Consider the following 27406-nt stretch of genomic DNA (forward strand, 5'->3'; position numbering starts at 1 on the left):
TATTGTGGAAACTATTTTCTAAAGATTCAGTGAGAGCTATTGCATTGCGCAGTCTAGGATGTTACTGCTCAGTCTCCCAACAGTCAGGTCTTTGGGATAATGTTTCAATCTTTCAGTGGAAAATATACTGACTAGATAGTGGGTTTTTTTTGTTTTTGTTGCTGTTTTTTATGTATCAAGAAGTCTGGAGAGTGGGGGGAAGATCCTGAGTGTTTCTATTATCCTAGCAATTGTCTTTGGCAGAGAGAAAAAATGGTTTCAAGATCCAACTGCCTTATCAGGAAACACATACACACACACACACACTCTCTCTCTCTCTCTCTCTCTCTCTCTCTCTCACACACACACACACACACACACACACACACACACACACACACACACACACACACACACACACACACACACACACACAGGATGTTATACATTTGTAATTTCCAGTATCATCAGAAAAATGCTAGTTTTAATAGTAAAAGTTGTTTCTCCATTACAGGGATCATGCCTATGAGTTTTATTTTCCTATAGCCAAAACACTTGTTGGTGTTGCTGGGAATACTGTTCCAGAGAGGTAGTCGTGTTACTCAGTTTTCAGCAAAACGACGAGAGTTCTGTGGCACCTTAAAGACTAACAAATGTATTTGGGCATAAGCTTTTGAATGCCTCTGACAAAGTGGGCTTCTGCCCATGAAGGCTTCTGCCCGAATAAATTTGTTAGTCTTTAAGGTGCCACAGAACTCTCATTGTTTTTTTGGGAATACTGTGTCCACCTTACTTCCTTACATAGCACCCAAAATGCACTAGGCAAGATTGCAGAAATATTAGGATGTGGTGGTCTACATCAGTAACTTAGTTCCTTGAGAGGAAACTTCAGACTCAGGAAGTCCAGGTTCACTTCCCAGCTTTACCACAGACTTGTGTGATTGAGGGCAAGTCACTTAATCTCTCTGTGTCTTGTCTGTTTAGATTTAGTACTTGAGGCAGGGACACTGCTCTTACTGGGTGCGTGCATGGTGCCTAACAGTGGAATCCCTATCTCAGTTGAGGCACTAGGTACTATTCTAATGCAAAATAATGTATCTTACATGGCTTTCATTTGAGTTGTTTGTCTTGTAAATATCAGTCAGCCTGATCTAGTTCTTTACTCCCCAGTTGTCACAAAAGACCAGCAGAGCAGCAGTTTCCTTCCTAAAGTTTTCCTTAGAAGAAGTTCTTCACTATTTTCCCCCAGCACGCTTTAATTTGATCCTAAAGCATTGCCACAGATAATTTGCTTTGACCTTGTCTGCACTAAAAAATTGTACAACCTTACACCAGTATGGTTAAAGCGGTACAATCTGTCCCATGTGGACACCGTTATACCAGCCTTAAGGTACTCTACACCAGTAAAGCTATTCCTATACAGGAAGGGAAATAAGTTACAATGGTATAAGGCACCTTTATACTGGTATAGCAACGTCCACATGAGAGCTTTCACTGGTATATTTGTAAAAAATCACAACTCTGACAAACATGGTTTTACTGGTACAACTTTCAACTGTAAAACAGGACTTAGTTTGATACCACTAACGCCTCCACAGGCACTACCATTGGTGGGGCTGTGATGCTGCAGGTGAAGAGAAGATCCAAGGAGTAATGAACACTAAAGGCCTGTCAGTGATGAGGAAATTTTCTGTGTGGCTTCCAGTGGCCTGATCCCTTTTACTGAATGGGTTTCAAAACCTAAGGTCAGGCTGTCTTAAACCACCTAATGCCAAATTTTTGCTGTGGCTGTATCGAGTTTTTAAATGGCTTTAGCTGGACCAGTTTTGAAATGGGTTATAAAATGCCCCCTGTGTAGACAGAGTCTTAGATGTAAGAATAGTGCATGGTGGAGTGGGAGGGCTTAATCCAGTCGGTATTTGAAATTGTCCCTGGAAGATATATACAGTACAATGAAAATAAGGAGAAACTTGTTAATATTTCATATCAAAATTATAGGATTACTGCACATTTTCTTGATGGAATTGTGAATTAGCTGTCCCTAATAATCGATGAAGTCTGAAAAATCTATCATGTAAAAAAGTCACACTGAGGCAGTGTCTGAAATTGGCATATTTTCTCCCTTTTGTTCTTTGAGACATTTGAAGACTCAATGCTGTTTTAGGGGAGGACAGCTTTTGATAAATGATTATCTTATTACTAAGACACTCTTGAGGAGAGTGCTATATGCACTAGGAGGGGCTTAAACCCTCAGGCTTTCGGTTTTTTATTGATGGCTTTTTAACATGGACCTTAATCTCTAAGGAGATGAGTTTCTTTAATTTTATGTCTTTATTAGTGCAGCTTAAAGGATGGATACCTTTTTTGTTGTTTGTATTTCTAAGTGAAAGGTCATAGACAAAAAAAATAAAAATCAGAAAAGAATAAGAGAGAGTGCTATAATGACGGAAATAAAGAAGGTGCATATAAAATACATTAAAAGCAAAATATTGGCATCCCCAGACTTTCAGGCTTTCAAACCATAAAACCAAGGTATTTTAATCCTCCAACACTGAAAAGAGATTTCACAGCCATTACATTGGCTCTAATCCATTTTCTAAATTTCCACTGTGTATTTTATTAACCCCTATTTTTTAACTTGCTTTTCAACATGGCCAGTGCTGTTTCTCTCTACTGTAATATACAAGTAAAATTATTTACTGGTTTAGTAGAATTTGGGTTTTGCCTTTTGAACAAAACACTTGTTTTTAGAAGCAATAATATTGCTTGTTTAAAAAACAAGATATTTATACTGAAATTGTTCTGAATCTCTTCCAGAAGTTTAGTCAAGGTGCTGCTTATAATAAAATAAAGTATAAGATTGTTATAATGAATTTGTATGCCTTCTGTAGAGGTTTCATCCAAAGATCTCAAAGCACTTCAATAAATTAGGCTTCATTGCTCCTATAAGGAAGAGGGTGGTGGTTCCATTTTATAAACAGGGCAATTGAGCTCAAAGAGTTTGAGGTCTGTATTTTCAAAAGCGACCACTCATTTTTGCTGTCTCAATTTGCAGGTGCCCAACTTGGTGTCTCATGCTGGGCGTGCAAAAATTGAGGCACTCAAAATTAATGGATGCTTTTTTGAAAACCTAGTCTGTGGTATATCAGAGTAGAATCTGTCTTTCTTGGCTCCTGGACCTTCCCTCTAATTACTAAACAACACACTATCTCCATGACAGAATTTGTGGTGTTGTGTCTATTGGAACTTACAGATCCAATTTTGTATAAGTTACTTAATTCATGGGATGTGTGCACTTTTCTCGGTACTGCAGGCTGTTGTACTCTAAGTAAATTTTAAAACATGGTCAAATAAATTGTTTGAGTCTGATCTAAAAGACACTAGCAGGGAAGTGTTACGTTTCTGTTTGGCAATCCATTGTTACTTGGTGCTGTTAAAATACCTTTAAGCAAATGAATTGGGAAACTGTTGATGTTTCAAGTAGAAAGATGAATGTGGCAGGTTGGAACTTGAGCAATTTTAGTTGAAATGTTTGCAGGGGCTAGGGAGAACCAGTTCCTCTTATTTGGATTAATGAGATTGGTACTAGGCCAGGAATTTGATAAAGAGTAAAGAACTCCCCTTGTATCCACTCTTTAAAATGACTCTGCTTGCATTTCAGAGTCATGGAGTAACTTCAGTGGCTGAAAGATGTTTTCCAGGGATTCTCAAAAAAGTGAGCCACATCTAGAGAGAGAGAAGCGTGTCCCAGTACCTCCCCTCCCATTCATAATTTCATGGACCACATCCACTCTGTCATGATTTCAAAGAGCACTTTCCCTCACTTTTTGTAATGGCACCGACAGCAATTGCTTATGTAAAAAATTAGTAGTGGGATTTAGAGTGGGATTTTCTAAATATCTTAGCATTGGTCGATCTCTAATTCCGTTGAAGTCAATGGAACTTTTATCATTGACTTCAATGGGGGCAGAGCTGGTCCATCTCTGAAAATCCCTGCCTTAATGCATATGTTTAGTTCTTTTAATGCAGTTTAGCACCTGGAAAGGAGGGGCCAGAATCATGTGACCATCGACATAAATAGGGACTACCAGCTTAGGCTCCACAGACCATTGTCCATGAACAATGGTTTGAATACAGTTGTTTTAGACTGTGAGAGGAAGTCCATAGTGCCTCTGTTTGGCAAAGAGAGGGCGCTCCATAAGAAGGGCTACCGAATGGGAGGAATTCAGATGAGGAGCAGGGGGTGAAAGGAATTTGTTACAGGATCTTAAATGCATCAACCCATTCTTTCTGCATTATCATTGCTTTGCTTTAAAAAAACCCAAAACAAATGGGCTGTTTTTACTATTAAAAGAGTGCAGGCATCAGATTACAGGCTCTTCCTCTCTCCCTTTCTTCCTAGCTCCTACAAATAACTGGAAGGTAACAACTGTGGTCTTGTGGCGTCAATCTGGTAACTCCCCCCATACCTTCTTAGAGCTGCTTGCTGCCAACCTGTGGAGCAGGGGTATCTGTTGGCCTGCAAATTTCTCCTTGAGAGCAGCAGAAGCTGGGCCTGACACAGCCCATGGAGCTGCCTATTCCTCTGATGTGTAAAGAACAGAGATGACTTCAGACATGAAGTGGTGCAGCTGGCAGCTGGCAGTTATGGTTACAAATGAATAGCTTTTTATCATATTAATTAGGCAGCTATTGTCAGAATCTGAGATAGGGACATCTTTTCAGCCTGTCAGGCTTAAAGATAATATGGGGCACAGAGACAGTGTTTGCCAGGGGTCTCTGATACAAGGCGAATGGAAGTGGGGAAGGGTTTCTTCAGATCCCCTTTTGTCCTGTAGGCTATAGAAAAGCTTTCAGAGCCACTCCTTGGCTGGCCATAAAAGAATGCTTTAGGGCACCTCTAAGCAGCAGCTGGGTGGTGTAATTCCGAGTTGAGTAGACGGGCACATGCTAGCTCCGCTCCAGCTGGCACCTAAAACAGCAGTGTGGCTGCAGGAGCACAGGCGGTGGCTAGGGCTGGCCACCCCAGTGTGTGCCCAAGGGGTCGGGCAGAATGGTCTTGGGCAGCTGGCCTGAGCCGCTACCTGTGCTGCTACAGCCGTGCTGCTATTTTTAGATGCTAGCTCAAGCAGCACTATGGGAATCACACCTCCCAGCTCGTGTGTGACAAATGGCACTGGCACGCACTCCCTTTGATAGCTGCGTGTGCTGCTTCCTCCCAGTCTGACTAGCAAAGAACCAGACTCTGCCCTGGATGCTGATTTCCCTTCTGTTGCTACCATCTGGCTCATCAGCGAAGGGCTAGGAGCACAGGAATTCCCCATTCCCATCCTGTCTCTGTCACAGGCATGGTGTATGGCCTTGAAGTCACTTGACCTTTCCATGCCTCCGTTTCTTTTTCTGTAAGATTGAGACAACAGTGATACTTCTTTTCTGGCAGGAAAGCTGTGAAGATTGATTAGGTCATGTTTGTAAATGTGCTAAAAGTTTCCCCAGGGCACTGAGGGAAATTTAAAATCCCAGATTTGGCTGGCCCCGTTGGAGCAGAGGTGTCCAAGTTAGACAAAGGGTAGCTTTTAAGTCCACTTCTTTAAAGCAGAGAGCAAGTGAGCCATTCCTTGAAGACCCCAGAAGAGGGGAAGTGGGAGGTGGAATGGGGTGCCCTACCGCTTCCCAGGGGGCTGCTGGCCACCCCCTGAATGCTTCGAGGGTGGACAGTCTCTGGATCACTGCTCTCTTCCCTTGCTCTCCAAAGGTTTGACAGCAGATAAACTGTGGAATACCTCCTTATTGCTTCCTTGCCCCAAGCTATCTCAGCCGTCCTCTGGGTAAAGAGACTGTATAAAGAGTCTATAGCAGTGGCCCCCTCATTTTCCCTCAAACTAGCTCTAATGAAAAGCACCGTCCAGTTTTGCACAGGACATCCTCAGAGTAGACCAGCATATTCATGTGACTTCTAATCTGTGCTGCTGGAGAGTAAATTTTATCTGCGTGTGCGCAAAGCTTTCTGAATATGTTTGGTTTTTATTTTAAAACCATGATGTTCTGACTCCTCCGTGAAAGGGAGATTAAGGATCCAAAGGATGCTCAACTTTGTGAGGAAAAGATCTACAGGTTGTTCAGGCAGAGACGCATTTCTTTAGAAAATGATGCGCTTCAGACCGGGGGCGGGGCAGGGTCCGTTGCCATTTTATCTGCTGTATGCTGGCTGCTGCCTAATCTTGACTTGGTGTCCTTGCTTCCTGATCTGTGAGGCTGTGATGGGATCTGCTGATTGTAACTATCCATAGAGTGGAAAAAGGGCCACAGCTGTCAGTGCAGAAGCCTGGAAACTGACCTGTCCTCCAGCTACTTTCTATTAATTCCTGGTTTCGGAGTTATTGTTCCTGCTTCTGCACAAAATAAAAAGATGCATCTTTCCTGAGACTCTCAGTAAATGGACTAGTGCAAACAGGCATCCAGAGATCTTGTATCTTGCCAGACCTCCTATACAGTAACTACTGTTTACCAGCTTTTCAGGCTTTTTAATCTGAATTGTCCTTATGCCCCTAATGGCATAGGTCCTGGCTTTACTAGAGATTTCCCTGAGATCTTGTTTGAGTAGTATCTGTGCTCACTCCTATGTGTCAGAGATCCCACTGTTGCAGTTTCAATCTGCAGGGCAGTGTGCCTTTGTTATCCTAGGATGTGAAACTGCTTCTGCTTCGCCTCTCTCCACTTATAGGACCAGACTCTCATGTGATGACTTATTAGAATAACTGTTATTGGTCCCTTATTTACTGCCTTCTCCTGCAAACCCTACTCCTCTTCTTTGTATTTGGTCCCCTCTTTTGCTTTGCATACTTAATTTTAAGAGTTTGGCTCCTAACTATATCTCAGAAACCAAAGACTTGATACAACAGGTGGGGACAGGAGAGAGTCTCTCTCTCTCTCTCTCTCTCTCTCTCTCCCTCTCAGCACAGTGTGCAGATGGATCTTTGATATAGAGGCCAGAGCCCAGACTTGCTCTTCAGTCACATCAAATTTTTGTTTCTTTTCTATAGCTAAACTGAGAGTGTGTTTGGCTGATGGCAAGAGTAAATGTTGATATGTTAGGCCACCATTTCTTTTGTTGCTTCCTTTCCCCACCTCCATTTTTGAATAAATCTTGTTTTATGGAAATATTCTAATGTCTTCTAGTGGATGTTTATTCCAAGCAGTTTGGCCCCAAACAGAAAAGAACCCTGCAGACTCAAAAGAGGCACTAAAGAGTTTATGGGACCGAAACTTCAGTGTCAGTCAAAGGACATGGGCAGAGATTTTTGTCTCCCAGTGAACTGTTTTGCCATGATGCAAACACCTGGAAGAGACCCTTACAGGACTAAGGAGACATAAAAAGTTGAAGGAAGTGAGGTTGAGTCACACCAGGATGGCCTGAAGATGCATACAAGTACACTATTTCAGTATGGCTACATTGAGTATTTTTAGGAAACTGGTAGGCTGGCTACATAGCGGAACTTGCGCTGTGTTACTCTTAAAATTATTTTAAAATGGAGGGTTCTTCTGGGGGAAGTAGAGGGTTAATTTCTCTAATATTCACCTGCAACAAAAAGCTAGGTCCCCTGGTTCTTTGTTGGGGTGTGATGTCTCCCCAGTGAATTGCATTTTCAGTGAGCGTCTGGGATGCTCCAAAGCCTAGAGCACAGCAGATGGCACAAGAGCAAAAAAGCTTGGAATGTCTCCAACTCTACTGTGTTCGAACCTGCAAGAATCACTGATGTACAGCTTTATTGCAATTTTACCTAGGCAGAAATGAAACTACTGTTTGTAATTGGCTGTCCATATTTTTTCCGCTGTACCTGCTTAGTGGGTTATGGAGTATTTATGCTATGATTTTTTTTTAATCTTCAAACCGCATTAAGCACATTGGCTAATTAAATCTCTCTGTAACAAATGTAGAAATAACTATGTATCCATCTCACCCTCAAACCCTCCTGCCAAAGAATTGTGAGCCAGATTTTCAAAAGAGCTCAAGATGCATCAGCTTCTATGTAGGTGCTTAAATGAAGTGATCACATTTTTAAAAGTTCTCAGCACCTCACAGCTCCATTTGTTCTTATTAAGAACTTCTGATGCTAAGCACTCTTTAAAAAATCTGTTTTAATTTTTGATGCTTAGCAATGTTGTAAATCTAGCCCTGTATTAAAAATAAAATAAAAATGGGTGCCTTATATAAATAAAGTAGACATTGTGAATTATGTTAAACTAAAAAACCACTGGGATATGTTTTTTTCTGTTTAAAAAAAAATCCCTGGATTTGGGATTAGGAGTAAGATTTTTCATTGCCACAATTTTTGTAAATTGCAGCAATTTTGTATAAAAGCCTCTTTGTCAAGGTTTTTTCTTCTTCTGCTCCTTTCAGTGGCAATTTCTGATACTGTCTGTAGGAAGTCCTTTACCACTGGGTGACACTGTTTGACAGTATTCTTAACGTTCACTACAGTAAAACCTGAAGAAGCTGTCCTTGAATTTATAATTTTCATACGAAAAAGCTAGAAATTATATTAGGTATGCTGTCTTCATGTGAAGTCCCAAAATGTGTTTTATCCAACTCTGCCATTATCTATCCATTGTCCAAATCTATTCCTGGTGAAACATCATTGATGTCAAGATGTCCGAGGGACAGACTGGGCCTGACGAGCTTCCCCTCCTCCCCCCAGTAATCAAGTTGTAAAGTAATCTAAGGATTGAAGAAAATTTATCGTTGCTCTGGGTTGTGAATGGATTCATGTTGAACTGCATATTAATGAATTGCTAATTACTTTTTTGGGGAACAATATTAATGCAAATTATTCTGTCACATTTATTTCCGAGGAGAAAATGATTTGAATGATCTGATTCTACTAAAAGTCAAACTTGCTGCTGTATGATTAACTGATTAACATTATAACTCTTCAGTGAGAACTAGACTTCATATACTTCATGTATGTTTAGTAAATCTTACTTAATTCCTGCAAAAAAGAATTGTGTTTGTGTGTGTGCACGCACGCGCATGTACACCCCTGCACAATATTTATTTTATTACTGCAGAAGTAAATGTGGTTCATCCACATGCCTGCGTTGTTTGAAACAAGCCTTGGGTAGGATCAGATCCTTCTCTTGTCACCAGCATACTGTCTCTCTCTCATGCGCTCTCCCCTCCCCAAAGGTTGTCCCATATATGGGTTTGAACACCCACAGGACCCTGGTGTTATCCTTAATAGAAAGGATGTAGAAAAATCAGTAAACATACAATAATTCCAAAGAGGGGAAAAATTGATGCCACAAGGCGTACCTGAGCCTTTATAGCCTGATTTGATTCTTGTCAGCATCCATTGAGAGGAAGCATGGTTCAGTGGACAGGGCACTGAACTGGAAAGCAGAGTTCTGTTCCCAGGTGTGCCATTGATGTATACTGGGAGATCTTGGGTAGGTCATGTCCCTTCCCCGTGCCTCAGTTTCCCCATAGGTAAAGTGGAGCTTATGTCACCTTCAAAGCACCTCTAGTGCTTTGTGGGCTATTGATGAAAAGTTGTGTATAAGAGCTAGGTGATATTATCATTGACCTGCTGGGAGGCCTTGAACAAGCTTCTTCACTTTTCTGTGCCTCTTTTTTTCTCCTACCACCTTATATCTATCTTGTCAGTTAGGATTATAAACTCTTTGGGACATAGCCTGTTTCTTACTATGTGCCAGGCATGCACAATATGACCCCCATAAGTCTCCAGATGCTACTGTAATACATATTCAGTAATGGTGACAGTGTCTCTTCTGCAGCTTTGATTCCACCTCTGTCTCCCCTACTCTTTGAACAACTCATCAGGTATGGAAATCCTGTGTCATAACAGCCTGGAAGTGATATTTCCTTCTTTCTTTCCCTGCCCCCTAATTAAACAGGTAATTCAGACTTTAGCTTTTCACCATTTTAATCTAGCAGCCTTTATTCTTTATTCTAAGCAGAAATGTAACTACGTAGATCTGATACTTCACCTCTTCTCAGAATTTCTGCTTCAGAGAGCGTTTTCCATAAGATCTTGTAGCCATAAGGCTAAACCTTTAGGAGAACTAAATACAGTCTCTGTATTTAACAGGCACCTATATAAGAAAAAGCCCCAAATATCAGGACTGTCCCTATAAAATCAGGACATCTGGTCCCCTACCACTAACCCTTCCCAATGTCTTTGGAAAGTGTAAAAATTCTCAGAGCCATTTGTCTATTGCTGCCCATTCTTATTACATGCAGATTATAGACTGGGGTTCACTCCTCAACATAACTGCCCTGTTGGGGACTGTTCAGATGCAGGGAGGTTCACTTATCCAGCATATCCCTCCTATATGTGATTAATTTAGCTTGGGAGCACAGGGATGTAGAATGAGACTGGTGGTGGTTGAAAAAGAGATGCTAGCTTTTCAATATGAAGCGAAAAGCAACACATGAAACTGAGCACCAGGAGTGGTTTGGAGGCAGCCGCGTTAATTTTACTTTCACTTCATCATCATTGATCATGTCGATAAACTGTTCCTGTGCGTGAATATCGTCAGTAGGTAAAACTGCTCTGCTGTCACACTAAAAGGGTTCTTCACCAAGGAATTAAGTGCTTCTGGTAGCGCTGGGAAGTAGTGCAAGAACTGTTTGTGAAGGGTTCTCAGATGTTCACTGATAGCTGACTTGAGGGCACTATCAATGTTGACCTCCTCCTCCTCCTCGCTGAATGAGGAAAGTGTCAGAAACATGCCATATCTGTCTGTGTCCAACTTCCTGCACTGCAGATCCAACTTCATCTGGAAAGCTCTGATTTTATTAGCCAGGTCTATTCATGTAGAACGTTTTCCCTGAAGTGACAGATTGAGGTCATTAAGGCTATCAAAGATTATCAACTAGGTATGCCAAGGAGAGAAGCCATTTCTTGTCACTGAACTTTTTGTTCAGCTCGTTTGTCCTTTTGCAGGAAAAACTCTGCCGTCTCTTCACGAAATATAAAAACACACTTTAATGCATGTCCTCTAGAAAGCCATCGGACTTGAGTGCAGAAAAGCAGAACTTCGTATTCACCACCCATTTTATTGCAGAGCTCTCGAAAGAGACGACTATTCAGAGCATGCACTTTAATGTAGTTCACTGCTTGCATAACAACATCCATCAGAGCATTCAGGCACATTAGCAATGTCTTTGCAGCTAGGACTGGATGATGGATTCCACAATGAGTGACAATCACATTAGGTGACACGCACTTTACCTTCTGCTGAAAGCCAGACCGTGCACCCATCATAGCTGGAGCACCATCGGTACAGATACCACAAAGATTTTTTCACTCAGTGCCATTGCTTTCAAAAAAGGCATTCACCTTACTGAAAATGGCCTGAGCTGTTGTGGTTGTTTCAAGTTGTTCACAGAATAAGAACTCATCCTTAACATCCCCAGCATTCACATACTGTACGAACGCTATCAATTGTGCGCAGTTAGTAACATCAGTAGTTTCATCAAGTTGCAGGCTGAACATGCTGAAAGCAGAATGTGTAATTTCATGCACAACTTGTTTTTTGATATCTCCAGACATCTCACACATTCTGACAGTATCAGTTGACATGGAAAGAACATTAAGCTTTTTGGCAGTATCATTGCCAAGCATAAGCCACACAATATCTTTGCACGCTGGCAGAATAAGCTCCTCACCTATTGTATGCGGTGTTTTGGTACCGGCGATTTGTAGCAACACAGGATGAGAGGCCTCCACAGCTGAAGACGTTTGCTGTTGGAAACTTTCATCTGCGTCAGACCTGGCTTTCTTTGTTGCTTCTTCTCTGCGTTTGAAAAAATCCAGGTTTTGATTTTTATACTCAGGATGTTTAGTTTCACGGTGTCGCTGCAGTTTGCATGGCTTCATCTATTCAGCAGACAAAACTTGGTAGCAAATGACGCATTGCAGGTTTTTCAACACCAGAGCTAACCATGCTGGTAAATCTGTGTTTTATGTAAGACTCCAGATACTTTTTGGTCTTTAGTTGTTTTAACAGTAGAAATGTTTATTATTTTCAGGACAAAGTATGTGCCTGTGTCTCTGACTGTTAAATAATAGAGTACTTCTTCAAATCAAGCTTTGTAATGTTGTTGTCTCAGTCCAGGACTCCCAGGGCTGGCCGTAGGAAAAATGGCGCCCTGAGCAAACTTCTATTTGGTGCCCTTTCTTTGAAGGCAGAGCAGGGCTGGCGGGGAGGTCATTCACAGCCCCGCACCTGGCCGGGCTACTGGCTCAATCACAGCCTCACCGGTGGCAGAAACTGACACCGGTCACAAACTGGCAGTAAACAGCAGTCAGGGTCAGGGTCAGGGCTACCTGGCGTCGGGTCTTCTATGACCCTGCCTCCTGGCCGGGTCGGGGCTTCTGACCCGGATGGGGTCGGGGCTACTGTTGACAGCCTCCCTGCCTGGTCGGGGGTCGGGGCTCTCAGCCCCACCGGGCTCGAGGTCGGGGCTGCTGCTGGCAACCCCAGTGCCCAGCTGGAGGTCAGGACTGGGTTGGGGGTCAGGGTTGCTCACTCGCAGCCCCACTGCCCGGTTGGCAGCTCACCACCCCTCCCCGTTTGAGAACCATTGCCCTAAATGATAAACTGGCAATAAATAAAATCATGAAAATGCTAACAGGTGATTATCTTGCCAAGTTACAGTAAGTGTGTGAGCTCAAATCTTGGGTGGCATCACTGGGAAGGTAGGTCTCCTCCTACCAAGGGCTGTCCACTGCTTTCCAGCAGTTCTGAAGGAGGAGTGGCCAACTCCAACCAAGACTGGGTAAAACGTTTTCCACCAATGACTCTGGAGTACAAGCACCTAGGGTCGCTTAGTGAACCATATAGGACTATATTGGACTTAGTGGACTATATAGGCACTACTAGTTCTTTCCCACTTACTACAACCAGATATAGCTTTTTTTAAAAATATCCACCCATATGAAAGGACTCTTTTTCATTTATGTGTTGTAGCATCTTTGAACAGAGTAGTGCTTTCCATTAGAACGCTTGCACACAACCTTCTATAATACGTTACACTTTTGATTGCTCCTTCCATCAGAAGATTTTGAAATGTTTTGTAAATAATAATGAAGTTGACCTCCCAACATTCCTGGGAGACACCCAAGTTATCCCCATTTTGCAGATGGAGAAACTGAGGCACACAGTGGTCCTGTGACTTGCTCCGGGCCACCTAGGAAATTCTTTTTGGATTCAGGATCAGAAGCTAGGTCTCTAGACTCCTAGACCTGTGCCAAAAGTGTGCCCAAAATTGTAAATAGCAATATACTACCACATACGCTATGAAGACATTAAAGCAATGATCATTACAATATGTTTCTTATCATTTATGTACTGCCAGAGGTGTATCCCACTTAGGGACAAGTAAAGACCACAAGGTCCCTACCTCATGTCTCAAATAATCTAGGGCCAAAACTCTTGCCATTTTAAAATGGCACTTCTCTACAACAGAGCGTGATGGGGCATCGAAGTGTCATTTACCTCTCTCTACCACTGTTCCAGCCAGCAGGACCAGAACCCACCTCTTACCAGCCCCATCCTCCTTCCCCTCACCCAAAACAAATGTCTGATTCTTGCCTTGACCCAAATCCCATAATCTCATGGGACCCCAAAGGATTCTGGGATTAATAGTCAGGCTAATAAACCACAGCTGGTTTTGGTATCCCGGTTGGGTAAAGTATGATAACTCTTCCCCTAGATTAGAAAGAGAACTAACAGCGACTGGAGAGTTGGAGTAGAACCTCAGGTTTACGAACACCAGAATTATGAATTGATCAGTCAACCACACACCTCATTTGGAATGCAATCAGGCAGCAGCAGAAACAAAAAACAAACAACAAAGCAAATCATAGAATCATAGAGTTGGAAGGGACCTCAGGAGGTCATCTAGTCCAACCCCCTGCTCAAAGCAGGACTAACCTCAGCTAAATAATCCCAGCCAGGGCTTTGTCAAACCACAGCTTAAAAACCTCCAAAAATGGAGATTCCACCACCTCCCTAGGTAACCCGTTCCACTGCTTCACCACCCTCCTAGAGAGAAACTTTTTCCTAATGTCCAACCTAGACCTCCCCCACTGCAACTTGAGACCGTTGCTCCTTGTTCTGTCATCTGCCACCACTGAGAACAGCCTAGCTCCATCCTCCCTGGAACCCCCTTTCATGTAGTTAAAGGCTGCTATCAAATCCCCCCCTCAAATACAGTACAGTACTGCATTAAATGTAAACTACTTTTAAAAAAAAATAGGGGGGGGGGGAGTTTAAAAAAAGATTGGACAAGGTAAGGAAACTGCTTGTTTCATTTAAATTAAGATAGATGGTTAAATGCAGCATTTTTCTTCTGCATAGTAAAGTTTCAAAACTGTATTAAATCAAGGTTCAGTTGTAAACTTTTGGAAAAAAACAACCATAACGTTTTATTTGGACATTGCAGAGTTTCAAATAGCCTCCATTCCCGAGGTGTTTGTAACTCTGAGGATCTATTGTAATTCTTAATGGGGGGTTAAATATGAACATTCCTAATCGGGGATCTCTTAACATTCTTCATGAACAGATATTTATACAAAAAATATAGTGGTGCTTAGTTGATACACGCAAACAATGTTCAGATGTGCACAGTTTGGAAGGAAAATGGAAAGCTTGTACAATATGGGTTTAAGCAGTCTTTTTTTTTTCCTTTTCCACCAAACCATGGTTGTGCAAGGCTGTGCTAGTTATGTAATTTCTGAGCAGAGGCATGCTGAAGTATTTTCATTCTAATGTCTCTTAAAAGCGGAGAGAGAGAGTGGAATCATATTTCTCCTAAAAGAATGCCTTAGGGTTAACTTGTTACAAACCACAAGTCTATGCCATAGTTTAAAGACCTAAAAATGTAAGCCTTTCAAAAATAGTGTTTGATGGGTTATAGTACGCTCAGAACAGAGATGTTCAAGCTTATTAAAGAATAAAATTTCAGTTCAGGAGACATTAAGTGATTGAGCGAACACTTCTGTGCAAGATTCATTTCAAAGTTTATCTAGGCAAAAAATAAAAATTAAGTGAATAGTCCTAGTTGCTTGCTTCAGTGTAACCCTTTGAGGCCTGGATAAGTTTATTTTTGATGTTGAGGGGCCTCAACTATGCCTCTGGTTTCAAAACCAGAAATAATTGTGGGCACAACTTGAATTGTGTAAGTGTTTCATATGCCTAAGTTTACAAACGTATGGTGTTCTGTTCTCACGAGAACATTTTGAAATTCAAATTCTGTATTCGTTGTGTTAGGAAAACACCACTGCAAAGGTGATTTCCACTGTAAAGCAACTAAAGCAAAATATTGAGACTTCCCAAGGGGCTTGTGAACACTTGGTTTTTTTGGCATGAATTTCCCATTGTTGTGAGAACAGCTAGGAGGACTAGTATAGTGAAGGTTCCTGCAGCTGCCATGTTGTAAAGAGCTGACCTGGAGAAGGGTCAGTTAAAAATGCTAGTGGCTTCCTGTAGCCCTGTTTACGCTAACACTCGCAGTGTTGCTACCGCTGGCTGATTTAGCCAAAAACCCCTATTGTAAACACAATTAAAATGTGTAATATGAAGAACATTTAAAACCAAAAATGTTCGCTGGAGTATATTTATAGATAGATAGATGCTCCATATTTCAATTTGTAGGTTCTCAGACCATAGTGTTCTATCTTCATGGATAAAATAATGCAGATAAACAAATCTGTTCTGATCCTGCTGAATTTTATTGGCAAAACTCCCATTGATTTCAGTGGAAGCAGGCAGGATCTGACCTTTAATTTTGATTTACTGAAGTGTTGATAGCTTTGACTAACTGTGAAAATAGCTTTCAGACCTCTGAAAATATAAAATTTGTAGCTGATTGGATCATTTTAACATATGGCTTTAGTATGAAGGAGACATTTTCCTGGTTATTTGGATACCCAAATATGCACGCTGCAATGTTTGAAAAATGAAAACTTTTTTTCTCTTCAGTATGGCAAATTTAGTTACTCTATGTAGAGAACACCATGGTAAATAAGGACTACATGCAAAATTCATGTGAAGCTACTTGTATACATAGACTTGGAAGGATTAGATTTTTATCAGTAAACATCAATTTCACCATACACACACACACAAATGAAAAAATATTTGCATTGATGATGATCAAAATGTATAGACAGACAAAGTAAGAAAAATGCTGCTTGAGAGCTTATTAGAGTTTGATTTATGGATATTTACTTGTACATTTTAACATGTGACATTGACAATTTGTGTTTTAATGGTTATAAAACTTTAACTTTTTTTAATCTCAACACCTACCTCCCTTAAATCATCATTGTCTAATTCCCCTTTTTTCTGATGCCCCCATAATTTTTCACAACTGTGAAAACTTAAATCAATAATCTAAAAAAAGCTTTAAAATAAACATTGATATTAAGAATAATAATTGAATTCTGCCAAGCCCCTGTCTACAGTAGTAGACATAGCAAATAAGTGCTTTTATATTGCTGCTAGGGCAGCTCATTACAAAATAAATTGAGGAAACTAATATACCACTGTTGTGCCCAGAGTTTCAAACTCAACCAAACATATCCATTTTTTGCCTTGAATTAAGGTACCCATAGAATAGTAAAGTGAAGTATGCACCATCAATAGATTCCACTAAATTTGTTGTTAGCAGTATGTAGTCTCTCAAATGTTTGCAAAACAGAATATTTGTGTTTAATTTGTTGTACCAAAACCCACACAGTATTGCCACAGACCTGAGGCCATGGCATCTATCTGAGATACCCAAATACTAGTTTTGGACAAGGACTTTCTTTGCTTCAAAGATTTTTGTATTAAAGACAAAAGGGAATATCTCTGACCTTTAGGACCGAAGAAGTTTTTCTATATCCCTCAAGAGCAGGGCTTGGGAAATTTTTAATGTTAGGGCCTACCTTCTCTACATTCAAACCATCCCTCAAGAAAATCCCAACCTAAAACGTTTACCCATTGGGGTTCTGAATAGCAGCAGTGAAAACTGACAGGACACTAATAGGTTTTCATTTTGCTGCAGCTTGGCAAAACTGTTCACAGCAGCAGAGGCACCAAGACTGGCCATGTGTAGACTCCGGAAGATCACACTGGATCTTTTAACATTCGCTTCACTTATGGAAGGTTTTTTTGCAACCCTGAGGCTAAAAACTGCAATTTATTTTCTTCTTAAATACGGAAGCTTATAATTTTTTAAGAAGCTGTTGGCATTCACCTGAGAAATAATTGCAACCATCAAACCGATCTGTGTCTTGACTGTTTTCATTGCTGCTATTCAGAATTCCATGGACAACTGAGAAACTACCAAGAACAGAGCACTTTCTTCCTTTCACTACACACGGGTGGGCTATGCTTTATCATCAGGTATTAGTTTGTGGCTAATAGGTTTAGTCTAACAGTCCTTTGTGTCTGGTAAAATACTCAAGCCCTCTGTGTCTCTAGAAATTTGCCTTTAGTAATGTGCATATTAACAAGACTCTGTATTCAGTTCTGCTTTTCCACTACCAGTAAGTGGCATGTGCAGTAAGAATTGTGTGGCCGCACACAATGGCTCAGTCTTTTACAAGCTAATGAAGACAAAGACAGTTATGTGTACTTAAACTTTTTCAGGGCAAAATGGGGAAAAAACCTAGTGAGGGGGAAAATAATCCTTTTGTTGCTTCCAGTGAGATCTACTGAGTTTTATATAGGGGTTATCAGGTAGACCTGCCTGCCCTACAACTAAGACTACTTGAGTAAAACAAGTAATACAGGAAAAGTAATTGAAATCGGTTTTTACTGCTTGCATAGGGGAGAGAGAGAGAGAGAATATTAGGTTGACAAGCAGTAGAAAAAGGAAACTATTATTGTATGTAGTACTGGCATGTTTCTAAACAAAGCAAATGTATTTAATGACTAGTTTACATGTTGTAGACAAACGTATCTGGTGAACATTTAATCTAATGTTGTGCAATGGAGCCATTTTTTCCTGGACATGAATTAAATTTACATGTTGTGACTTGAGAAAGGATTTTATCAATGTGGGAGTAGTCTGAATTCATCTGAGACACAGTTGTGGTCTCCTCCTAGCTTTGCTGCTGTGTGACATCGGGCAAGTTGCTTCATTTGTCTGTGCCTCAGTTTGCCCATATGTGAAATGGGGATAATACATACTCTCTTTTCGTGAATGTGTGGATGGAAATCATGTCAATTCTATTCAATATTGTCACTGATTATTTATTATTTACTTAGATTGTAACCTCTTTGGGATAGGGATTGTCATTTTGTTCCGTGTTTGTACAGGACCTTGCACAATGGGTTCCTGGTCCATGACTGTGGCTTCTAGGTGCTGTGATAATACAAGTAATAATAATACTTATGTAGGTAAATGCAGGATTGGGCCCACAGTTTGTGATTAAGGCTGGGATTTTGCAAAGGCGCCGAAGGGAATGACTCGAATGGGAGTTGGGTACCTGACTTCCTTATATCCAGTTGGAAATCCCAGCTGGAGTAATTTATAGCTAAGGTCCTTTTGGTTTTCACCAGTTTTTTTTCCAAATAATTGGTGAGTTTTGAAAAAGTCAGTATTTGGTTTTTATTGGTTTTATTTTAGGTTTTTTTTTCTTTCCCACTGAATTTTGGGTGAGCCAGGACCTCTGTCCTCCCTCGCAGCAGCGGGGAACAAATGGACAGGGAGCCAGATCCGGCAGGTGTGACCACCTGACTGCTACGGCGACAGGCCCACATGGAGTGGAAGATTTCCTTAATGGCTATGTCGTGAGCACCGGGCACCTTCTCCTTCTTCTTTCCCACCCCCTTCACCCCCTCCCACCTGCTGCCCTTTGTTTTTTGTTTCTTATTGAGTTTTCACCCTTTTAAAAAATTTTGGAATAACCACTGGTAAGTTCCCGAGATATTTTAGACAAAATTAAAAATGAAGGGCCTTATTTATAGTGTAATGGTGGGTGGCCAGATTTTGAGTCTGTCTCCAGCAGTTCTTTTTACACTGGGAGACCTCCACTCCTAACCGCAACGGGTCAAATATTACAATGTGGCTAAATCTTAATATTTGTTTAAAAAAGAAATGGCCGGCATGGGGAGAACAATATTCAAGCAATATTTAAAATAAATCCCATGAAATTACTGACAGGTCCTTTCCGATGCCTTCCGAAGTAGACTTGTGTTCTGCAAAATGTTTTATCAAACATTCCCAGGCAAAGAGACTGACTCATATTATATTTCCAGGGGCTCTTATATGAGAAAAACGATCCCTCAGTTGTGATATACTTGCTGTAGCTAATTCTGCACTGGCCATCTCTTTGTGGAAACAAACAGTAGACTTGTGTGAAAGCAGCAATAGGTTTGTTGCTGGTTTATTTATATGATCATAAATGCTTTTATACAGTCTGACACCTACAGTCAATAAAATGTGACTATAACTTATTTTAAAAATATTGTGTTTACCCTCCACCTATAATAAGCCTGCACTGTACATATTTGATTCTGTTTGGGTTGACGGACTTTGAGTTAACACTAAGAGCATCTGAATTGCCCTGTCCCTTAAAAACAAGTGAGTGTAAAGCTGTGTAGCAAAGCCTATTCAAAGGCTGCGATAAAGAGAATGGACCCTGGCATAAAGCAATGATGGAGTGCAGAGTATGGTCCTTCCAGCCAGAAATATACCTTTTTTATTTTGTATGTGGCATCTTGAGACTATAGTGAGGGACAGGCGATAAATTGTTAGGCTCAGCATATGAAAAAATGCTGATAACCCTGTGATGATATAGATGCATTAGAAAGTAGTTGTGAAAAAGTGGTGTTTGGTTGTTGTTTTTTTTGTTTTTTTTTAACATCTCTGTATTGTTGATGTCAATAAAGGATTTACGTGACATGTCTCAAACACTCTGATGGCCAGCTCTTGAGCTACTGCAGTCACTCTTGTTACTTAACATTTATATTGGCACCCAAAGGTCCCAATCAGGGCATATAAAATATAAATCTAAAAACAAAGTCCCTGCCAGGAAGGGTTAACAGGCTAAGGCCTAGAATGAACCTCTTACTCACTGTGGAGAGAAGTTACTCACAGGAGTAGTTCCAGTGAAGTCAGCAGGTAACGTATGAAGGGTGTGGATAGATATTATGTGATTAAGACAAATTATTCAAATAGAGTAGCCAAAGGGCCTGTTCTGTTTCAGAAGTAGAAATCCACAGTAATTTTACTGACTCCGTTGAAAAAATCATGGCAATACTCTGGATCTGGGGTCTCCATCTATACGCTTACTACCTCTGTGCCACGGGGGTGTTACTGGCATAACAAAAGGACCTGATCCAAAGCTCATTAAAGACAATGGATCTGGGAGTCTTTTCATTGACTCCAGTGGGCTTTGGATTGGGCCCTAGAGCAGAGAGCAGATGTGGAACCCATATTCGGAGCCCTTTTATATGGATGTAAGTAAACAGTCCCAGTCTAATGATTAACTGGAGTGAAACTGCTGGTTTTGTACTCCGAGTAACCAAGTGAAGAAGATCACAGTGCAGACTTGGTTAAAGTGTGGATTCAATTTTCTCTCTGGAAAAGAATGGAGAGATCTTTAGAGCTATTGAGAGAAACTCATATTAAAAGGTCTGCAATATTCAGCTGTTCCGTCAACCATGATGATCGAGGTCTGTATTTTTTATGCAACGTCAAATCGGTTTATCTCTGAAACACCGCATGCTGTGAGGGGATTTTTTGTCTTTGAGATGAGTCTGTTGGTTGTCTCCTGTGAGTGTTTAGTTGCAGTTTGCCAGATTCTACTGGTGCGCTTCTGTGATAGTAAATGAAGGCAGAATTTGGTCCAAAATGTTTAATTTCAGATGCAGGAGTTTTGTGTGCTGTGACTGATGCTGTTAAATGTAGCTAGGTATTAAATGCTGCAAACAAATTATCTTAAAACTGTAGTTTGCAGATTAGCTGCTAATCAATGTATGATAAGGATACGCTTTTTTTACAGCTTGACGTAAATGGCCAGATCCTTGGCTGCTGTGAATTCAATGTAGCTTCATTGACTTCAAATCATTGGAACTGTGCCGATTTATACCAGCTAAAAATATGGCCCTTAATTGTTAAAGTTCCCAGGTCAAAGTTTGGAAGTTTTATTTGGAATCTAACTGTAATCAAGATGTGAATGCTCATTGTGCATTTTGGGAAATATTTTCCAAATGAAATTATTCTTTTCTCTAAGAAACAACAAACACACTACACAAAACAAGAAGGCATAATGGTTTGTTAAAAACACTTGCTTCCGCTGCTTAGTAGTGCTGCACTACAAGAGTGGACTTACCCAAGAGAGAGAATATTTTCCCTCTGTTTATTAAAATGTGAGATTAAAATACTGATAGCAGGAAATGGAGTCCCAATGGACTTCACACATACACCCAGTACTTAATATATTAATTGGTTTTTTTTTCAGACCTCAGTATCTTGTAGTTTATGCTGTTAAATCCCAATCAAGAAAAATACTTAAGCGTATGAGTAGTCTCATTAATGTCAATGGGACAATTCACATGCTTGACTTTAGGCATGTGCTTAGTTATTTTACTGAACTTAGTCCTTAGTGTTAAGATTTGGTAACTAAAAAGATCTAGTTTATTGAAGTCCACAACCTGAAGAATTTTGAGGAAGAAGTTGTTCCCCCATTCCCTCAAGAATACTGTGATTTAAAAAAAAAAAGCTGAAATAAACTACTCTGGAGCCTTATTGCTACCTGCTGTCAAATAGCTCTATATCTATTTTTATATAAAAAGGTAAATGTTACCCACATAATATATGGTACCTGTATGGATGCAGCCACCAACTCTATATTTCTTCATGGAAAAAGGTCTTTAAATGTTGTTTTTGCATGATTTATTTCTTATGTTTTCTAGATAACTTGAGTGAGGACACTGAACTCAAAGATCCATATCTCATTCCAAGAAATATCATGGCTGAACCAGACTACATAGATGAAGACAACCCTGAACTAATAAGACCTCAGAAACTAATCAATCCTGTGAAGTCATCCCGGAATCATCAGGACCTTCACAGAGAGCTCCTTATGAACCAGAAAAGGTGAATTCAACTGAACTTTTACTTTGTAATCAAAGGGCTTGTCTCTATGTAGAGTGCTGCAGGAGCACAGCCGCAGCGGTACTTTAATGAAGATACTAGTACACCGATGGGAAAGCTGCTGCCTTCGGCATAGTTAATCCATCTTCTCGAGAGGCGTTGGCTTCTCCCAGCGACATAGCACTGTCTACACAGAGGGTTAGATCGGTATAACTACATCGCTCAGGGATCTGTAGCGTAGACCTGGCCAAAGTGTCATGCTACCCAAAACCTGATTAACATTTTGTGTACCTTTTAAAAATTCAGTGTTGGAAAGACTTAGGGCTTGCCTGCACGAACACTTAAGCTATGTCGACACTAGCCCTTTTGTCGGGAAAGCTTTTGTCGGGGAAAAAACCAGTGCTCGGCTAGACAGGAGACCTTAGAGCGGTGCAGCTGCAGCGGTAAAGCTGTGTGCCGCTGTAAAGTCTCTAGTGTAGACATAGCCTTAGTTTGCTGGAAGTTAGGGGTGTGAATCTACTGCAGACTGTGTGGCTCCTAAAGCTGTACAGTAACAGGTCATTAGTTCGCTTTGATCTAGTCCCCTTTGGAATGAGCTTAGATCCAAGTGAACTAATGACCTGTTAATGCTCAGCAGCAGGGTCCACGGGGATAGCTAGCCTGCAGGAGGCTAGAGGAGGGTAGATTCACACCTCCGCTCACTTCAAATGAAATGTTTGTGTGGACACCCTAAATTATCATTGCTACCCATAGCATTTAATTCTATTTAAAGCATGTGCTGGATTGAGTTGACTGGTCCTTTTTCCTTGGTAGCTGTATTTTGTGTTCCAGAATCTAACCTGGTTTGTTTTTTAAATATTTATTATTATTATTAATTTAATATTTATATTGCAGTAGCACCTGGAAACCTCTAGGTGGTGTGCAAATGTGCATGACAGACCACAAATATTTCTTGGGCTATGGCTATGCTAGGTGCCTTCTTAGTTTGTGCTTGCTGCGCCCACACTGGGGAGTCACAATGCAGCAAACTAGTGCGTGTTGCAGTTCACACCCCTGTCATTTGAACTGTGGGGCCATGTATACAAGCCATTAGATTATCTTCAGAATCTGAACTGAATGTACATACACAGATGCAGTTTGCAAACAGCCCAGAACAATAGCTCTGAGAAAAGTGCAAACTTGCCCCATTTATCTCACTGGGATGATGACTCTGGAGCCTAGTGATAACTCATTAGCTGTCTCACTGCTGATCAAAGAGCACAGTAAAGAGGAAGGCTGATCATATAACAAAGCTCTGCAAAATCTGCTGTGAATGGCATTTCATTTTGGCCTCACAAGTAGGCAAAGTTGTGGACAGGAGCTGGGAAAAGACCACTGCTGGTTTTTGCCACCCTCCAACCTGACTGCTGGTTGATAGGGACACCTTTAGGTCACATATATTATTGCAGATAAAATTTCTCATCAGTTCTATAGTCTTCTTTACAACTAAGTTAGATGTATATTTGGCATCTGCTTTCCTGATGCATGTTCATTGCCGTACATTATGCAAGTGCTACTTTTTTCCTGCTTGTAGATGATACATAGTACACGGCTTTGTTTACATACCAAGAGCTAAGGGCCCAGGTCCTGGTTCCATTGACATCTGTAGTCTCAGGACTCAGCCCAAAGTTAGCTGGGTTTCTGTTTGTAAATTAGTCCACAATGGAGGGGAATCGTTTTGAAAAATTTAAAAATCATCCACACAACCAGACTGTAAAATGAGTCAGATTACTTGAGAGAATTGTCAATTTCAACGGTATGAAAGATTTGTCTGATTAGAAATGATATCCCTTTGCCAATAGGTATAAGCCATGCATTGATTCCTAGCAGTACTATGCTGAAAGACGTGGTGCCCTCTTGTCCTTTTCAGTCCAGGCTGTGTCAGATTAACTAGTGTTTCCAACTTGACTTTCTCTTCTTTTTCGTTAATGTATTAGCAAGATCCATGGTCTGAGCTTTAACATGGAGACCTGGGAACTGGTACATTCTTAACTAGGACACTGATTAGCTCTGCAGCCTTGGGCAAGCCATTTAACATCAGTTTTTACATCTGTGAAATGGAAATTATACTTCCTTTCCTTGCAGGAGTGTTGTGAAAGTTTCAAAATATACAGGAAGGGGAGAGATCATTACTATACATAATTAAACATCAACCTGATCTTGCAGTCTGTATTCATGTAATGCTGTGGATTTCAGTGGGGCTACTTGGGTCAATAAGAACTACTCACATGAGTAAAGGTTTGTAGACTTGGACCCTGACTCTTTGGGAGATTAAAAAAGGATTGTTCTATAGTTGTTGTGACAGAATATACCCCTGTGTTTTCACATCCTACATACCGTTGTAATAGTGTTTGTACAAGGTATGCTTTGTGAGGTATCATTTAAAAACTCATAATTTGCTGATCAGTAATATCATGGCAAAATACAGGTAGAAGCATTAGATGTGAAGTTATAAACATAAGATGAAATCATGACTAAAAGTATGTTTTCCAGATAAATGTGGGGAGTGGCCAAACAAGTTCCTCAGAGACAATGGGCAAGTTGATGCTTCAGCCAAGTGTAAAGAAGGCTGATGGACCGTTAACTGCTAAGTGGTCATTCTTTGGCAGAAAAGGGGGCATGGGCAAAAAAAAAAAAAAAATCTACATTTTAGCAAGAAACAGCATGGAGTTTCCTTCTACACCTTGTTCCCAGCTGGAAATGTTTTTCAAGAGGGAGCCTGAAACTATAAAAGCAGGGGCAAACACCCCAATACTCCCCCCCACCCCTGCCCATTCTCCTTCATTCCCTGCACCTGAAAAGACAAGGAACCAGTTGTTGGACTCTGAGAGAGGGGTCCTGACTGCAGAAAGTATGTGGTGAGAAAACTGCTTTGAACCTAATATAGTTGGTTAAATTAGGCACCAGTAAGCATTTTCTTTATTTTTCTTGTAACCATTTCTGACGTTTTTGCCTCATTGCTTGTACTCACTCAAAATCTATCTCTATGTAGTTAATAGACTTGTTTTTACTATTTTATCTAACCCAGCGTGTTTTAACTTGGAGTGGCTGAGTACTCTATTTAAAACAATAAAGTGGCATATTATTCCCTTAAAGGGATAATGGACTTCATATATTTGTACAGTCCAGGAGAGGGCGGGGCAGAATAGAATTTACATTTCTAGGAGAAGATCTGGGATGGGGAGGGGGGGAGCGGGGGGGGGGGGGTGTTGGAGTCACCCTGCAGCATAAACCAAGACTGGTAAGAGCCTTGGTGTGGCTGGTGGGTTGCAGCACACACAGACATAGCTGGGAGTGATTTAAATGCTGGAGGCTTTGTGAGCAGTCCAAGTTGGAGGCTACAGGACACCCCGGTTACAGAGCAGGGGTAACACAGCTACTCATTAGTCTGGATTGTGCTCCAATATGTCACAGTTGTATATAATCCATGGTCAGGTAAATGGATATGGTTACAGACAGCTAGGATTTTTATCTGATAGTTTGTTCTTTGTTCTTCTCTTTACGTCAGTGAAGTTCATGCATATGTAAACTCCAAATGATCTGGAATGGGTTCAAGTAGATTATTTTAGATGACAGGACCTATGACCAGTGTTGGTGTGACTCTCTCCGATTTTAATGGTACAATTTTAGAGTATTGTACGAGTCCCAGCCAAGTTTTGGATCAAAATCCTCTTCATCTGAGACTTTTAAAATTCTATTCTGGGATTGGGTGGAAGGGAGTAAACACCAAAATCCTTTGGCAGGTTTTAAGCATTCAAATCCCTATATCTTCCTCCCCTCCCCCCCCCCAATCTTTTTTTTTGGGGGGGAGGAGGGGTAATGAGTAAATATCTCAATTGGCTTTGCCTGGGAGAAGGGATTTTTCTAAAATCAGAAATGTATTCTCAAAATTGCAGAAGACATACATGCTTTGGAGTATGGTTTTTAAAGTTTACATACACATTGCAAATAATGTAAATTGTAGTTACAAATTTTACCTATATAGCCCATTATATCAATATAAAAATAGTATGATGAAACTATTGATTTTTTTATTTTTATTTTTGAAATGTTAGGTTTTTAGAAGTAGTGGAACAAAACTATCCATACTCTGAAACCTGACCATGAATATATCCTCAGCCATTTTGGAACACAGTATATAAGCTTTCAGTTGATCAGCCTGATTCATTTAAATATTATCTTAATATTTTGCATTTGTTCAGTGCCTTCCATCTGATCACAGTGCATTTTATAAACACTAGTTTAGCTTCACAGAGTCTCTGTGATCTTGTCCAAAGCAGACCAGCTTTTAAAAGAAGCTGTATTTGGCTGCACTTCTAACATACATGGATGTCACAGGCTGGCCTTTTCATGAAGAAGCATGAAACCGCTCTTATAGAAGCTTTGTATAGTGATCTACTAAACATCAGCATCCTGAGGTTTAATGAGTATGGTATGTGGTATCCTGCTCCTTCCCAGCACGACCACATTAATGAGGGAGGCTCTTGATCCCGTTCATTGCTCAAGAAGATTTTAGCTTTGTCTGTTGCTTTAAGGGGGCAGGGTGACAAAATGACAGAGCCCACCATCACAGGAAGCAGTAGAGATTGTATTGCCCTTGCTCCCTGTAGCAGGGTGCTATTGGCAAGGCTGGGCTAACCCCTGCTACTGAGCCCTTATTAAGGGTAGGTGGGAGCCAGCTGAGCAAACAGGCCCCGAAGGAAGGAATTAGGAACAGCTGTAGTACCTGGGAGGGCTATAAAAGCTCCCAGGAAGAGGGTGCTGGAAGGAAGGGAGGGGCAAGCAGCCAGAGAGGGAGAAGCTAAAGCAAGGGAAGGCTGAAGTCCATTTGACTGGAGGCTGAATCTGTAAGACCCCTGTGACTGGTAGGAACTGGGTATATAGAAGGTGGTGGGCACCCATTGTAAATAAAGCGCACTGGTGGAGCAAGAAGCCATTGTCTGGAAGTGGGGGCCAGGCAAGAACTGCTACTCTCCCTTCCTAGCCATCTGTTTTATCCAGCTATCTATGTAAAATGTTTATGGTGCTCCTTGTCATAGTGACTGAGCATATAGTATCTCCCTCGCCCTGCAGAGGGTCTGCAAACACAGGGCACAGCTGTTGGATGAATGTCTCAGATGTGGCTATTCCTGAGGTCAGAGTGGGCAGGTGACACAGGAAATTGAAGGGGGAAAGGGTAGTCTGGAATTAATTGGTGGGTTAAAATACCATAAACAGCCAATCAATCTTTATTAGACTGACTGAGACACTTCCCCATGTAGGAGA

General features: G+C 40.9%; 1 protein-coding gene across 2 annotated transcripts in view; it reads left to right on the forward strand.

The window, feature by feature from the left end:
• Window positions 1–27406, forward strand: part of FAM107B (family with sequence similarity 107 member B) — a 78804-nt gene that overhangs the window by 43730 nt on the left and 7668 nt on the right. For both annotated transcript variants that reach the window (XM_067564577.1, XM_067564576.1), the window contains exon 2: window positions 21922–22105. In XM_067564577.1, the coding sequence (XP_067420678.1) occupies window positions 21978–22105 (128 nt within the window). In that variant the 5' untranslated portion in view covers window positions 21922–21977. The remainder of the gene's footprint in view (window positions 1–21921; window positions 22106–27406) is intronic.

The sequence above is a fragment of the Emydura macquarii genome, unplaced genomic scaffold (genome assembly GCF_026122565.2).
Source record: "Emydura macquarii macquarii isolate MOO-44397 ecotype Brisbane River unplaced genomic scaffold, CSIRO-AGI_Emac_v2 contig_2636, whole genome shotgun sequence".
Taxonomy (NCBI): domain Eukaryota; kingdom Metazoa; phylum Chordata; order Testudines; family Chelidae; genus Emydura; species Emydura macquarii.